General features: G+C 41.5%; 1 protein-coding gene across 2 annotated transcripts in view; it reads left to right on the top strand.

The window, feature by feature from the left end:
* SLC35F4 (solute carrier family 35 member F4) overlaps positions 1-14759 on the top strand; it is a 163441-nt gene that overhangs the window by 107134 nt on the left and 41548 nt on the right. For both annotated transcript variants that reach the window (XM_033953520.1, XM_033953519.1), the window contains exon 2: positions 6011-6199. In XM_033953520.1, the coding sequence (XP_033809411.1) occupies positions 6011-6199 (189 nt within the window). The remainder of the gene's footprint in view (positions 1-6010; positions 6200-14759) is intronic.

The following is a 14759-nucleotide window of genomic DNA, read 5'->3' as shown; positions in this document are numbered from 1 at the left end:
CCCTTGAATGGCAAAGGGACACCATTGGCATCGACCACATGTACCATGGTTCCCCACCTCCCCTTCCTCCAGGCGAACTCCATATTTTTGGAAATTGCACCGCTGTCCTAAGGTAATACCTCGTGTGTATGCTATCCTGGGGAAACTGTTCAGGGACTTGTGGGGTTGTACTACAAACCAGTACTTCCTAAACATATCTACTACTGTTTTCACTGCTCTTGAATAAGGAAGGACGCATGTGAGTTTATCAGTTTCATCTGGCTCACTAGATGGTTCCTGCAACAACAAATTTCTATGTGCAAATTTGGCTCTATAGAAGGCTTGCTTTATAGATCTCTCTGGATAGCCTCTATTGCGGAGGCGTACCTTCAATTTCGCAGCTTGTACCTTAAACTCATCTAGAGTAGAGCAGACCCTGCGTATCCGCAGAAACTGACCCACAGGTAAGTTAAAGCGAAGTTTAAAGGGATGAAAACTGGTGAAATGCAATATGGTTTTGCGAGTGACTGGTTTTCTAAATAAAGAAGTGTTTATTGTGCCCCCTTGTACTCGAACGGTAATATCTAAAAAATCAATTTTAGTTTGGTGATTTGTCATTGTGAACTTGATGTTCAAATCTACTGAGTTCAAATATTCAAAAAAAGCTTCAAGATCCCGCTTATTACTATGCCATATGAAAAAGATATCATCAAGAAATCTGCCCCAAAAACAAATATACGGGCTCCATACAGATGGATATACCCACGTTTCTTCAAACCGTGCCATAAATAGGGCAGCTACCGAGGGGGCCAAGGTGGCACCCATTGCAACCCCCTGGGTTTGCTGATAGAACTGATGATGATAATGGAAATAATTATTCTTAATGACCCATGTGGCCAATTGCATCAAAAAATCGGTAGATATGCGGGGGTTGGGTCTATTTTGCAGTATCTCCCTGATCACTGACAGTGCCTCATCTTGAGGAATCTGCGTGTACAGTGAGACGACATCGAGAGTCACCAACCATTTGTCTGTCATGTCCAATTGGAGTTTGTCCAACATATTCAAAAAGTGTGAAGAGTCCCTAATATATGATTTTATTTTCGGGACCTCATCCCTCAGGAAGAAATCCACCGTCTTAGACAAGGGTTCTAGTATAGACAAACGGTATTCACTATAGGCCTGCCTGGAGGATTCATAAGAGTCTTATGAACCTTTGGGACGAAAGAAATGCTCGGTACCCTAGGATTTTTTTCAAACATAAAAGCATATTCTTTTTTAGTGATTTCTCCCCGTTGGTGATAAACATTCAGTAATTTGAGTATTTCTTCCCCTAGTGCAGTCGTGGGATCCCCAGCCAGGCATTTGTACGCTTGTGTGTCTGCCAATTGGCGTGTGGCTTCGATGTCATATTCAGCTCTATTAAGAATGACCGTGGCCCCACCTTTATCGGCCTTTGTTATGATTATATCATCGTTTGACAATAATTCATGAAAACCCTGTAACTGGGCCTTTGTGGTGTTATAGGGGCCTGCATGTGCCAGTTGGTTTGAAGCTCCTTAAGATCTTTACTAAGAAGTTCCCGAAATGTGAAAATCAAGGGGTCCATCGGACCCGGGGGAATCCAATATGATTTGACTTTGCATATTGAAATAGAATCTCCTACTCCTGAATTCTGACTATTCTCTGACTCTCCTTCAGATGGTTGGGTTTGTTCATCGTTTTTATCTTGAAAAAAGACTTTACATTGCATCTTCCTAATAAATGAATGTACTGCAGCATGTAATTTAAAGAAATCAGGAGGGTGGGACATAACAAATCCCAATCCCTTCTCCAATATTTCCATCTGAGGGGCTGTCAGATCAAGGGAGGATAAATTTATCACTGTCGAGGCGTTGTGGTCCGAGTTTTCCCCCTCGCTCGTTGTTGTCGTGTCCGTCCTCGTCCGCGGGATTCTGTATTGGTTGGATCCCCTGGCTTTTCCGGACCAACCTCCGTAGAGGCTTCAGAAGAGGTGTCTGACTCGGCTGAGGAACTGTCAAATGTCACTTTTTTCTTTTGGATAAATGTAGAGGGCTTTCTCTGCCATGAGTATACCCTGTCTTGTGCATAGTCTCTTTGGTCTCTCTTCAACTTTTTGATTTTATTGGTCCTGATGTCTTCTCTGAAATTCTTCATAGATGTCTTTAAGTCTTTCAATTTTTGATCAAAAACTCCTGTATCAAGTCCTTGTTGTAATTCATGTTCAATGGTACTCACTTTTGTACATAATTCCTTTTCGGTATTTTCCGTGGTCTCCACCAAGAGAATCATGAGGTCTCTAGAACATTTGTTTAATATGGCTGTCCAGCGATCAGTGAAAGTCTTATCCGTTGAAATCATTTTGGGTTCTTTTAGAATGCGCAGACCCCTAGGGATCATTGCACTCTTTAAGTATTGAACCAGTGTGCTACAATGTAGCTCAGCTCTTATGGCTCGTTTCATTGTATTCTCTAGTTCTAACCAGGAAGATTCTGCAGGGGGTAGTTCTTCATTATCTAAAAGGGCTGGTCTAGAAAGTACCCTTTGAAGTTGTTCCTCGGTGTATCCTTCGAATTGTATCATTTCAGTTGCCATGATTGAGTTAACTTAAAGCTACCAGTTGTGGCAAAAAATTGTTAATATGTGATATATCCAGTCAAATCTTTGTTGATATGAAAGTAGTAATTGTCTGGATAAAAAAACTCTCTTTCTTTTTCAAAAAGACGCCTCAGCCCCACCACTCCACCACTCAAAGTATTTCATATCGCGGGAAGCATATTGTGGTGCTTCATCATTGGCTATTGTTTTTTGAAATAAAAGTTTTTTTAGTTTTTTATATATAAAGATTTCTTTTTTCTTTCAATTTTAATTAATTTATCTTTAAATATTTCAAGCTAGTTGTGCTTCATAGTATCCACTTATATCTTATGGAAAATAAATAGTACTTAGTACTTATCTCAGCCAAAGACCCAGGGAGACCCTTGATAAAACACCAGGACGTGTGAAACATGTCGGGTCTGACTCCCTGGGTCTTTGGCTGAGATAAGTACTAAGTACTATTTATTTTCCATAAGATATAAGTGGATACTATGAAGCACAACTAGCTTGAAATATTTAAAGATAAATTAATTAAAATTGAAAGAAAAAAGAAATCTTTATATATAAAAAACTAAAAAAACTTTTATTTCAAAAAACGATAGCCAATGATGAAGCACCACAATATGCTTCCCGCGATATGAAATACTTTGAGCGGTGGAGTGGTGGGGCTGAGGCGTCTTTTTGAAAAAGAAAGAGAGTTTTTTTATCCAGACAATTACTACTTTCATATCAACAAAGATTTGACTGGATATATCACATATTAACAATTTTTTGCCACAACTGGTAGCTTCATGTACATTTATGCCATGTAGACATAAAAATCAAAGGTCCTTTCCATGAATATAAAGCATCTTATGCATAGAGTAATCTGAAGAATGATTTAGTCCTGGCCTGGTGGTTTGGAGGCAGCGCTGTACAATACACATGTGAGAAGTTCCTAATCCTGAGCTATGTCTTCTGCTCACTGGTGGTGGGTATGCTGTAGAGTAGAGGGAATTGTTTTCATTACTCAAAAGTGAAACTCAAGAGTGACTGGATTTAGGGTCTGTGATTACAGAGTTCTTGACCAAAGGATTCTCAATGGCATTAAGTCCTGAGTGGTTGCTCTCCCAAGACAATGGTTGAGCTTGCCTACAGTGAGAGATTAGAGAAGCTGGGCCTCTTCTCCCTTGAAAAGAAGTTCTGAGAGGGGACATGATCAAAACATTCAAGATAATGAAGGGAATAGACTTAGTAGATAAAGGCAGGTTGTTCACCCTCTCCAAGGTAGAGAGAACGAGAGGGCATTCTCTAAAGTTAAAAGGGGATAGATTCTGTACAAATGTAAGGAAGTTCTTCTTCACCCAGAGAGTGGTAGAGAACTGGAATGCTCTTCCGGAGTCTGTTATAAGGGAAAACACCCTCCAGGGATTCAAGACAAGGTTGGATAAGTTCCTGCTGAACCGGAATGAACTCAGGTAGGGCTGGTCTCGGTTAGGGCACAGGCCTTTGACCTGGGGGCTGCTGCGTGAGCGGACTGCTGGGCGCAATGGACTACTGGTCTGACCCAGCAGTGGCTGTTCTTATGTTCAGACTATCTGATTAATAACTGGGCACAGGAGAAAGAAGGCTAGATTATGGTTTTTTAGTTCACTTTTGCGTACATATCACCCGGTCTTATGGTGTTTCTAGATCTCGAGCGATGTGGGGAGGTTGGGGTGCCCTTAAAGTAGATTTTTTAAATTCCCAGTGTATTTGCAAATGAAGGCTTATGGTGACAGTATCCCAGCCCTTATTCCAATTGATCTAAAATCCTAAAAGCGTGGGAAGAAACTGCTGGGTGTTAAAAGATTGGCCTAATAAAAGTGGTTTATTCCAAGAAGGTAGAAATCAGTGGAACTGTAGAGGATCACAGGCACAAAACCTAAACTATGAGCACAGAATGATTCTTCACTTTTGATTGAGATTGAGAATTTTCCAAAGTATGTATATGCGAGGAAGGGGTTTTCATTACTTGACACCTGACCCCCATTGGTAACGTCACCAAAAAAACAACTGATAGAGGATCACACTATGAAGTCTGAGTCATGAGTGGGATATGGTTCATTTTTGACTTAAGTTGAGAATATATAAAATGAGGGATAACGCCTGCTTCTGAACCTCACTGAATTCTCAAAACCATTTGGATCCTGGTCAAAGTAGGATGATTAATACTCAGATAATTTTTTTTTAAAAATTTAGTGGAGGATCAATCCCAGGATAATTTCTTCACATACTTCAAAGATATAGGGCTCCTTTTACTAAGCTGTGTTAGCGTTTTTAGCGCACACAGCATTTTAGCGTGCGCTAACCCCACGCTACGCGGCTAGAACTGATGCCAGCTCAATGCTGGCGTTAAGGTCTAGCGCGTGCAGCAATGCAGTGCGCGCTATTCCACTCGTTAAAGCTCTAACGCGGCTTAGTAAAAGGAGCCCATAGTGACCTCTATAATTGTAGTGCTAATATCAAGAATAAGCAGCAAGCAGTGATGTGCTGGAGGAGCTCATTGGGGCTCACAGATGCATCTTGTTAGATTATTTTATAAAAGCAAAATGTCTTTCACCAATGGAAGCAGACATTCAGAGCCCTTGTTGGGAAATTGGTAGCATATCACTGGCGAGCAAGGGAAGCACCAGTTCGAGTGAGTACTCAAGCTTTTGATTGTTCTAATGCATGGATAAAGGTTCATAGACAACCCCGCGAAAGACAAAGGCGTGCGCCGACAACTGAGCGCAAGACGGAGGCGCGCGCCGAAGAAAATTACAGTTTTTAGGGGCTCCGACGGGGGTTTTTGTTGGGGAGCCCCCCAGTTTACTTAATAGAGATCGCGCCGGCGTTGTGGAGGATTTGGGGGGTTGTAACCCTCCACATTTTACTGTAAACTTAACTTTTTCCCTAAAAACAGGGAAAAAGTGAAGTTTTCAGTAAAATGTGGGGGGTTACAACCCCCCACACCCCCCACAACGCGGCATGATCTCTATTAAGTAAAGTGGGGGGGTTCCCCCCATGCCCCCCCCGTCGTAGCCGTAAAAACTGTAATTTTCTGCGGCACGCGCCTCCGCGCTGCGCTCAATTGTCTGCGCGCGCCTTTGTCCCGGCGCGCTTTTGACCTGACACCATGGATAAAAACACTGTATTTAGGGATACAATGTGCAATATCTTTGAAGAGGTGAGGAAAGTTAAAATCTGAAAACAGTTTTGGACACAGCTGAAATGAAAATGAGAACTAGGAATTTATGTTTGTCTTGTAAGGTCCTTTGATTGTTTGTCTCTGTATAGATCACTTCTAAATGAATTGCTTATGTAAATTTCACTGTCACAATACTGGATAACCTGCAGTAACATTTTCTGTAGGACATGCCAAGTCAATCTCATGCACACTCTTTCTTCTCAGATTCCTCAAAATCCTCTGTCTCCCGATGTCAGCCTGGAGCCAGCTCCCCTAATACACAAAATGGCATCAGTAGGCAGCTATCCTCTTTATCCACTACAGAAGATTCTGCTGTCACAATGCTTGAGCTCCGAAGCCGAGGCACCTCTGGAATCTGTGACTTCAACAGAGCCGAGAGGCAGAGAAGTTCAGGTAGGCATAACAGTGGCATTGGCATGATGGTATACCAACAAACATATATTTCATCTGTTTTTGAAATACGCCATGCTTTGTGTATGGCTAAAAGGCAAGATCCTAGCTTCGCAGTCTGTGATCAATAGAACTATGTCAAGGTCCCAACTATCTGATGAAAAATGGTGTTTCAAGAGAGGCAGGAAGAAGGAACTTAAGCATTTGTTGTACAAATTAGGTGGTGGTATAGGATCAGAGACTTAGATACAGTAATTACAAATATTAACACACATCTAGGCTTTCAAAGTGGTTCAGGCAAATCAAGGTCTAGAAATCATGAGAAGCCAAATATTTGTCCTCAGAAAACTATCTCAGTTATATATTATATTGATATCTGAGGAGGGATGAAAAGAGGAGGTAGGAAACCATCAAAAACTAATCAAAAAACATTAACTCCCAACTAGAAAACCAGTCAATCACTGGGGAAGTTGTTAAAGCAAATTTAGGGTCTCATTTGCTTTGGATAGGTAGCCCACATTACTTTATCATCATGGTTACCAGGCTTCTTCATCAGTCATATGGCTGTTTCTTCATATGGAGAGGCTTTGGCTGACTCTTATATTTCTTTCGTAGTAGGGTAGGTTGCTGAGTCCATCTAACCTGAGGAAAGAGACCATCAGAGAATGGAAATGGCATCATTGCCCTGGGCTCATATTCAGGTCCCAGAGCAAGAATCTGAAGAAGGCTTGTTAGAGCATAAAGAGAATGAATCTCATCAGCACACTGAGGATACCGAAGATGAGAGTTTTTCTTGCCTGGATACCTAGAAGAGGGATCAGACCTCTGTGTTAGCTGGCCATGTGCATGGAAAGGGATAACTATACAACTGGACAATCCTATAAATAGGAGTTGATAATACTATGAAAGGAATATACACAACAACAATCTGAAAAATTCAGAAGAAATGAAAGATATCTGGGTGATTTTATAGACATCAGCTTGAATAGAGACCTGAAGAAAGAAGCAGTAAGCTTTCCAAGAAATGATCAGCTCTAAAAAGAACTGAACCACTAGGCAAAATATGATTGTCATGACACAGTGTCCACTGACTTTTGCCTCTTTAGTCTAGTTGACTACTTTTGTACCTATGCTTCTCTCTTCCACAGTTATGTGGGCAAGTAGAAGATACCCATGCTATATACATAGCTTTGATTTTTAGCTTGAAAACATTAATCTCTGGCCAATGAGTTTCTTAATTGTAAATCTGTTTATCAGTAATAAATTACAGAATGGTACACAAATGTCCCAGAATGTGTGTTTTTGTTAATATTGCAGATATTTATTTCAGTTGATAAATTTGGAAAGTAATATGCTAAAAAAAATAAAACAATATATATCCTGTCTTCATAATCTAGATATAAGAGCTGAATTCTCAGCAGCAAGACAGAGGAAGAAAAAGGGTAGGGTAATCGAGTTTCTGCTGCATCTTATTCTTGAAACACATAGGACCTTATTCAATAAATATTTTTTGATAGGGATAGGATCTGTAAAAAGCTCTTTATGATGAAAGATCAGTGTGGTTAATGCACTAGCATGAGCAAAATTTTTCTATTTGTGAAATCAACTGAAATTATTTTCCACAGGGACTTATGTATAAGGGTAATTTGTCGTAGTGTAGTTTATCAGATGACTCACACCAAAAGGGCCCTCAGAACATTTATTTATCTCCCAGTCCTCTTCCCTCTTTCACTCAACATACAGATAACTCTTCTCCAAAGAAGCAGATATGAGGTGCTCCAACTGACTTTACTGAGGATTGGTGCAAAAAAAACAAGTATCTCCCTGATATAGTCTCTATTTTTGAGGTTATACAGTCAGTGGTGTACCTGGTGGGGTGGGAACCCAGGATGGAGCACCGCCCTTCTCTAGTCGGAGCACCTCCCTCTTTCAGGCAGTGCGTGGATCATTCGTGAGGTTGCGAGCTGCCTGTGCATGACCATCAGATATGCTGGTTCCTGCCCTTAGTACACCACTGTATGTAGCACTAAGTAAATACTGTGGAGTCCTACATTCAAGTTTCAAGTTTTATTTAAAATTTGATTAATCACTTAATCATACTTCTAAGCGATGTACATAGCTAAAATCTTAACAACATTCGGGAAAACAGTACAAGCAACATGTACTTGACAAACACATTTATGTAACATAAGGGAAAAAGTCTCAGTCTCCTTCATTTATATCTGTGATCCCTTTTAATAATTGGCAGTGTGTTGGGCTTTGGGTCTTTCCAAGTACTGTATTAGATACCTATTCCCTCTTGACTAAAATCTCATAGTCCCTTGACTTTGGGATTTTATCCACAGAGACTCTCTCTCTCTCTCTCTATTTGGGAATATTTCTACATAGTACCTTCTCCTGTGTTCAAGGTGCTCTCTTTTCTTTCTTCTAGCTTTCCAGTTCACTCCTTGGATTTTTCTAGCCTGGTGGAAAGGTAGCAAAACCTCTAGCCTGTACACGTGCTTCCCACAAGGATAGTTACATTAAGATTCAAGGCTTACTACATTAGACATTAATTAGGCCTAAAGGCTGAGCCTTTCAAGGATAGAACTTCTTTCAGCTAATTCACACAATCAATCACTACAACCAGTCCAGAAAGCAGATCAAACATACACATACTTTAGAGGTCTTTGCTTCATATAGGTAGGAACCTTTGCAGTCATCCCATCTTTGATGCAGATATGCTGAGTCAAAAAAGTCTATACATTTCAATGATATGCAATTTTCTTTTTTCATAAAATTAAATCTGCTAAAATGAGTTATTGAGATACTTTGCATGATTTTGTATCACAGTAGATTATCAATTAATAATTAGAATACAAATGTTCCAATGGAAAACTACATTTTACTCTTTGTAAAGGGGAAATTTCACAAAGATGGATTTGGAGGTTAAATTGGCAAATAGTGAGCCTTTTTCCTAAAGTATATTAAAGATTTGCAGTTATTGAATATTAATGGACAAAATTAATATGCTACAACTGCAAAGCCTCTGCATTAACCGTTGGTGGATTGGTCAGCATCTTCCGATTTAGTTAATGTGGTGACCAGGGCTGGCTTAACCATAGGGCCAGGTGAGGCACTGACTTAGGGTGTCAGGTGATAAAGGGTGCCAAAATCCCCAGCCTCTAATGTCACCACCAATGCCTTACCTGGTCTAAAGATTAAGCCTTCTCTTTCCCCCCTCCCCATGAGTCAGGCATCTCTTGCTTGCTCAGTTCAGCATCTCTTCTCACCTCTCTGATCCAGTCTCTTCAACCCTCTTCTACCATAGTCCTGTATACTTCACCTGGTTTGACGGCATTCCACCCACAGGAAGTTACATCAGAGAAGGAAGGACATGGTAGAGGGAAGTTGCAGTGGTGGGCCAAAAGCTGCCTGTTGTTTCATGCTGCCATTGACTGCAAACAAGGTAAAGTGTACAGGACCACTGTGGAAAAGGAAGGGAAAGATTGGACTAGAAAGGTGGGGAGAGAAGGGGAAGAGATGCTGGACTGGTGGAGGGCACTAAATACAGAAGGGGAGAGGAGAGGGAGTGCCAAAGCAAGTTGGGTTAGGGTGCCATAATTCCTTGAGCTAGCCCTAGTGGCAGAGTTGCTGCCTCTGCACTCAGGGGTTTGGCTGGTATAAATGGGTGCACCTGAAGGTCACCAATTTGAATTTTGGTGGGAATGTCCACATGATGCCAGCTGTGGAAGCCTAAGAGAACATCTTTAAACTCACCAGAGAATTTTCCATTCTATGGGGGAAAAAATAACCCAACTGATTTTCCCACCAAAATTCAAATTGGTAACCAACAGACTGTCCTGCCTCATTCACCTCAGGCCACAACCAATCGGATTTGAGGACACACTATACGTAAAGACAAACTGCAGACCTCACAGCATACCCTGAAGAAAGCAACAGCATGATGGCTGAAATATTGGTTCTACCTGACCAGACACAGCAAAACCCAGAAAACTGCAACAAGCAAAATTGGTTGGGTTTTGTTTTGTTTTTTTGCGAGTTGCATAGTTAATTGCTACCACTTATACCCAGAGTTTTATGAAAACAGCAAACTATACATACAGGTGATAGCAGTTAAATATGGGAGTTGTGAAATTGCCTCTTCCATACATAAGTAAGGAAGCTGCTGGGTGATACTGAACATTTTTTGGGTTTATTTATAATATATAAGTCTGGGCTCTTCACAACCTCTTTTATAAAATTTTTTTTACCTATTTTAGGAGCCTCAGCCCTACCACTCACCGCCTCAAAATCCTTTCATTGCGGCAAGCTTTACGTGGTATTTTCCTCATTGGCTCTTTAACGCAATTTTTTAAATCTTTTTTCAAAAGTGCATGTGTGCCTTACAATATTGCACTTTTCCCTATTTTTCTATCATTTTATCATTCATATATTAAAGTGCTCCGTGCTTACTTTTTGCTTTATATAAATATCTAAATTAATATAAATAAGCAAATAGCTTAGCTTGATTTCATGTAGCTTAATTCATATTGTAACTTCTTTCAACCTCCACTTTAAACTCTGTTCGGCTTGGGAGGGCTAAACCCAACATGTTTCGCCCAAAGCTTTTTCAAGGGTCCTCCCTAATACAAAACAAAACAATAGTGTCTATATAAAAATCATTTACAACCTCCGTAAGCCTTCGCCTTTAACCTATCATTCATTTTTTGGGTGCATCTTTGAAAGATCCTTCTGTTATACATGCTTGCAAATACACATTTATTTGCAGGCATTCTTCCATATATTTTTTTAAAAAGCTCTGTGCAGTAGATCCTTTTGTGAAATATTAGCAGAACTGAGCTTATTTCAGACTGAATTTCTCTATTCCTAACTGAACCCCCTTCCCCTTTTACTGAGCCATGCAGCTGAGTGCTACGTGGCCAATGCTGTGATGCCCATTCGATTCCTATGGACATCATAGCATTTATCATGCTGGCCAATGCCATCGGGCTTAGTATAAGAGAAGGTGAGTGATCTATACAGAATAAAGCTTTAAATGGCTGGGGGTATTAATGGTCGACACGGGCATGTGTTGGTAGCGTTTATTATTTTCCTCATTATCTGCTTAATAACAGGGGACCAGTGTGTGCAATCATAAATTATGTGTAATATTTATATGTTTTGCTTATTTTTCTTATGAACCACCAAATGTCTAGCAGAGTACAAACCCACATAGGCACAAACAGGAAGCAGTAAAAGAGTGGGGTGGGACAACGGACCTTCAATCTGAAGATCAAAGTTAATGGACCAGACAATGCCATCTTTTACTGCATCTTGGAGGCTTTGTCTGGTCCTTTGGCTTTGATTTTCAGGTTGAAGGTCCATTGTCCCATCCCATTCTTTTCCTGCTTTTTTTTTTTTCTTCCCATATTTATTTATTTAACAGCCACATTGTACCACTATGATAGCATTTATATGGAGAACAAAGTATCATGGCAATTGGCAATTCATGAACAATGTATATCACATCCTGAGTTAGTTATAACGGTTGTTCCCTGCTAGGAATTTTAAGAGTAGTGTTTATTACTCCACATTATCTGCTGCATTATTTCTATAACAAGTTTGGTTTTGGTTTGGTTTATTTATTTATATCCCGCCCTTACCCAGGGTGGCTTGCAAACCTACATACAAAAATACATACAAGATCGACAATAAAAACACCCACAAAACAGAGCAAAAGATACAAACAATAAAATACATAGGCGACCAGCACCTTACTGTCAACTCCTCCTCTTTGACAACATAGTCTCATACCCTGTATTTCATCTGGCAAAAAAAGATGCCGTTTCAGCAATCTTTTAAAGTTATATATATTCTAAACTAAACTAAACCTTAAGTTTGTATACCGCATCATCTCCATAAAGATAGAGCTCAACACAGTTTCTGTTGCCAATGAATGTACTCAGGGAGATTTTTCCATTCCCTAGGCCCTATACAATGGAATATACTAGGAAACCTTTTACTAAGGAGCACTGATGGATTTAAGAACATAAGAAGTTGCCCCCGCTGAGTCAGACCAGAGGTCCATCTTGCTCAGCGGTCCGCTTCTGCGGCGGCCCATCAGGTCTAGTGCCTGAACAGTGGTCCCTGATTAATTTTGTAACTTACCTCTAATCCCATCCCTATAATCTACCTTTACTCTTATCTGTACCCCTCAATCCCTTTGTCTTCCAAGTACCTATCCAAAGCTTCTTTGAACCCCTGTAGCGTGCTCCTGTTTATCACATCCTCTGGTAGCACGTTCCATGTATCCACCACCCTCTGTGTGAAAAAGAACTTCCTGGCGTTTGTTCTAAACCTCTCCCCTTTCAATTTCTCTGAGTGCCCCTTGTACTTATTGATCCCCTTAATTTGAAAAATCTGTCCCTGTCTATTTTTTCTATGCCCTTCATGATCTTGAAGGTTTCTATCATGTCTCCTCTAAGTCTCCGCTTTTCCAGGGAGACTTTTTCAGTCTGTCAGTATATGAGAGGTCCTCCATGCCCTTTATTAGCTTAGTTGCTCTTCTCTGGACCCTCTCAAATACCTCCATGTCCTTCTTGAGGTACGGCGACCAGAACTGAACACAGTAGTCCAGGTGCGGGCGCACCATAGCACGATACAGTGGCAGGATGACTTCCTTTGTCCTGGTCGTGATACCCTTCTTAATGATACCCAATATTCTGTTTGCTTTCCTTGAGGCCATGGCACACTGTGCCGACGACTTCAATGTTGTGTCTACCATCACTCCCAGGTCTCTTTCAAGGTCGCTCACCCCTAGCGCTGATCCCCCCATTTTGTAAGTGAACATCGGGTTTTTTTCCCCTATATGCATGACCTTGCATTTCCCTATGTTGAAACTCATTTGCCACTTTTTGGCCCATTTTTCCAGTGTTGTCAGATCTTTTTGGAGATCTTCGCAGTCCTCCATGTTATTGATCTTGCGATATAGTTTGGTGTCATCCGCAAATTTAATAACCTCACATTTTGTTCCTGCTTCCAGGTCGTTAATGAATATATTGAATAGGAGCGGTCCCAGCACCGACCCCTGTGGAACTCCGCTCGTGACCCATTGCCAGTCTGAGTAATGTCCCTTTACTCCAACCCTCTGTTTCCTGTCCGCCAGCCAGTTTTTGATCCATCGGTGGACCTCCCCTTGCACCCCATGGTTCCATAGCTTCCTTAGTAGTCTTTTGTGTGGCACCTTGTCGAAGGCTTTTTGGAAGTCAAGGTAAATGATATCTATGGATTCCCCTTTATCCACCTGGCTGGTTACCCCCTCAAAGAAGTATAATAAGTTCGTGAGGCATGACCTGCCCTTGCAGAAGCCATGCTGGCTCGACTTTAGCTGCCCATAGTTGTCGATGTGTTCCCAGATGCTGTCTTTAATCAGTGCTTCCATCATCTTTCCCGGGACCGAGGTCAAGCTCACCGGCCTGTAGTTTCTTGGGTCTCCCCTTGAGCCTTTCTTGAAGATGGGCGTGACATTTGCTATTTTCCAGTCTTCCGGAATCTCTCCAGTTTTTAGGGATAGGTTGCATATTTGTCGAAGTGGCTCAGTTATTTCGTTCTTAATTTCTTGAGTACCCTTGGGTGAATGCCATCCGGATTTAGTGTGTGCTAACAATTAGCATACGCTAGATGCCATGCAGCCCATTATACGTATATGGGCTGCATGGCATTTAGTCCATGTGGATTGTTAACATGTGCTAAATTCATTAGCGCACCTTAGTAAAGAAAACCTATAAACTAAGGTGAGAAGAAGGGAGAGAGCTGGCTAAACACTAGGATTGATTGGGCAGGCAGGTAGTGGCTGTGGGGACCGTGCGATCGCTAGTGTTCCCGGCTCAAATTGGAAGGAGGGAGTGAAAGGGAAAAGGATTCTGGGCCAAGGGGATGAAGTCGGAAAGAAAAACCCACAGCAGGAAAGAAAGGGAAGGACTGGCAGGTGAGCCAGATGCTAGAAGCAGGGGGGGGGGGGGGGGAAGAAAGAGGGAAAAAAGCTAGATGGGGTTGAAAAGAAGAGACACACTGGTATGGAAGAGGAAGATAGGGGAAATCTGGACACAGGAAGGTAACAGAAAGAGGGGAAATTATGTGCATGGGGCATAGGGACAGAGACATAAAGGGGACATGCCATGGGGATGGTATATGGACACAGGGGGGGCAATGACAGATACATAGGGGAGATATTAGAAATGGAGAAAATAGGAGCACAGAAGCGAGATGGTTTGTGGGGATGGAACAGGGACCGAGCTTGCAGGCTCCAGTGGCTTGCACAAATTACATTGTAACGTGCCATGAAAATAAGAGGAAGGAAGGTAGATAGGCCACGCGAGAGGAGCTGAAGGGTAGTAGAAAGGAACAGATGGTAAAGGAGGGAGGGAAGGGTGGTGGTGGAAAGGAATAGAACAGACATTGAAGGAGGGTGGAGAGGAACAGACCCCCAAGGGAAATGTGGAAGACAGAGTGGGAAGAAGACAGATGCCAGACTATGTAGGAGCGGAGGGAAGAAGATGGGTGCTAGACCAATTGGGGGGGT

The sequence above is a fragment of the Geotrypetes seraphini genome, chromosome 7 (assembly GCF_902459505.1).
Source record: "Geotrypetes seraphini chromosome 7, aGeoSer1.1, whole genome shotgun sequence".
Lineage (NCBI taxonomy): Eukaryota > Metazoa > Chordata > Amphibia > Gymnophiona > Dermophiidae > Geotrypetes > Geotrypetes seraphini.
The sequence above is the reverse complement of the archived record's forward strand: the minus strand, read 5'-3'. Positions and strand labels throughout refer to the sequence as shown.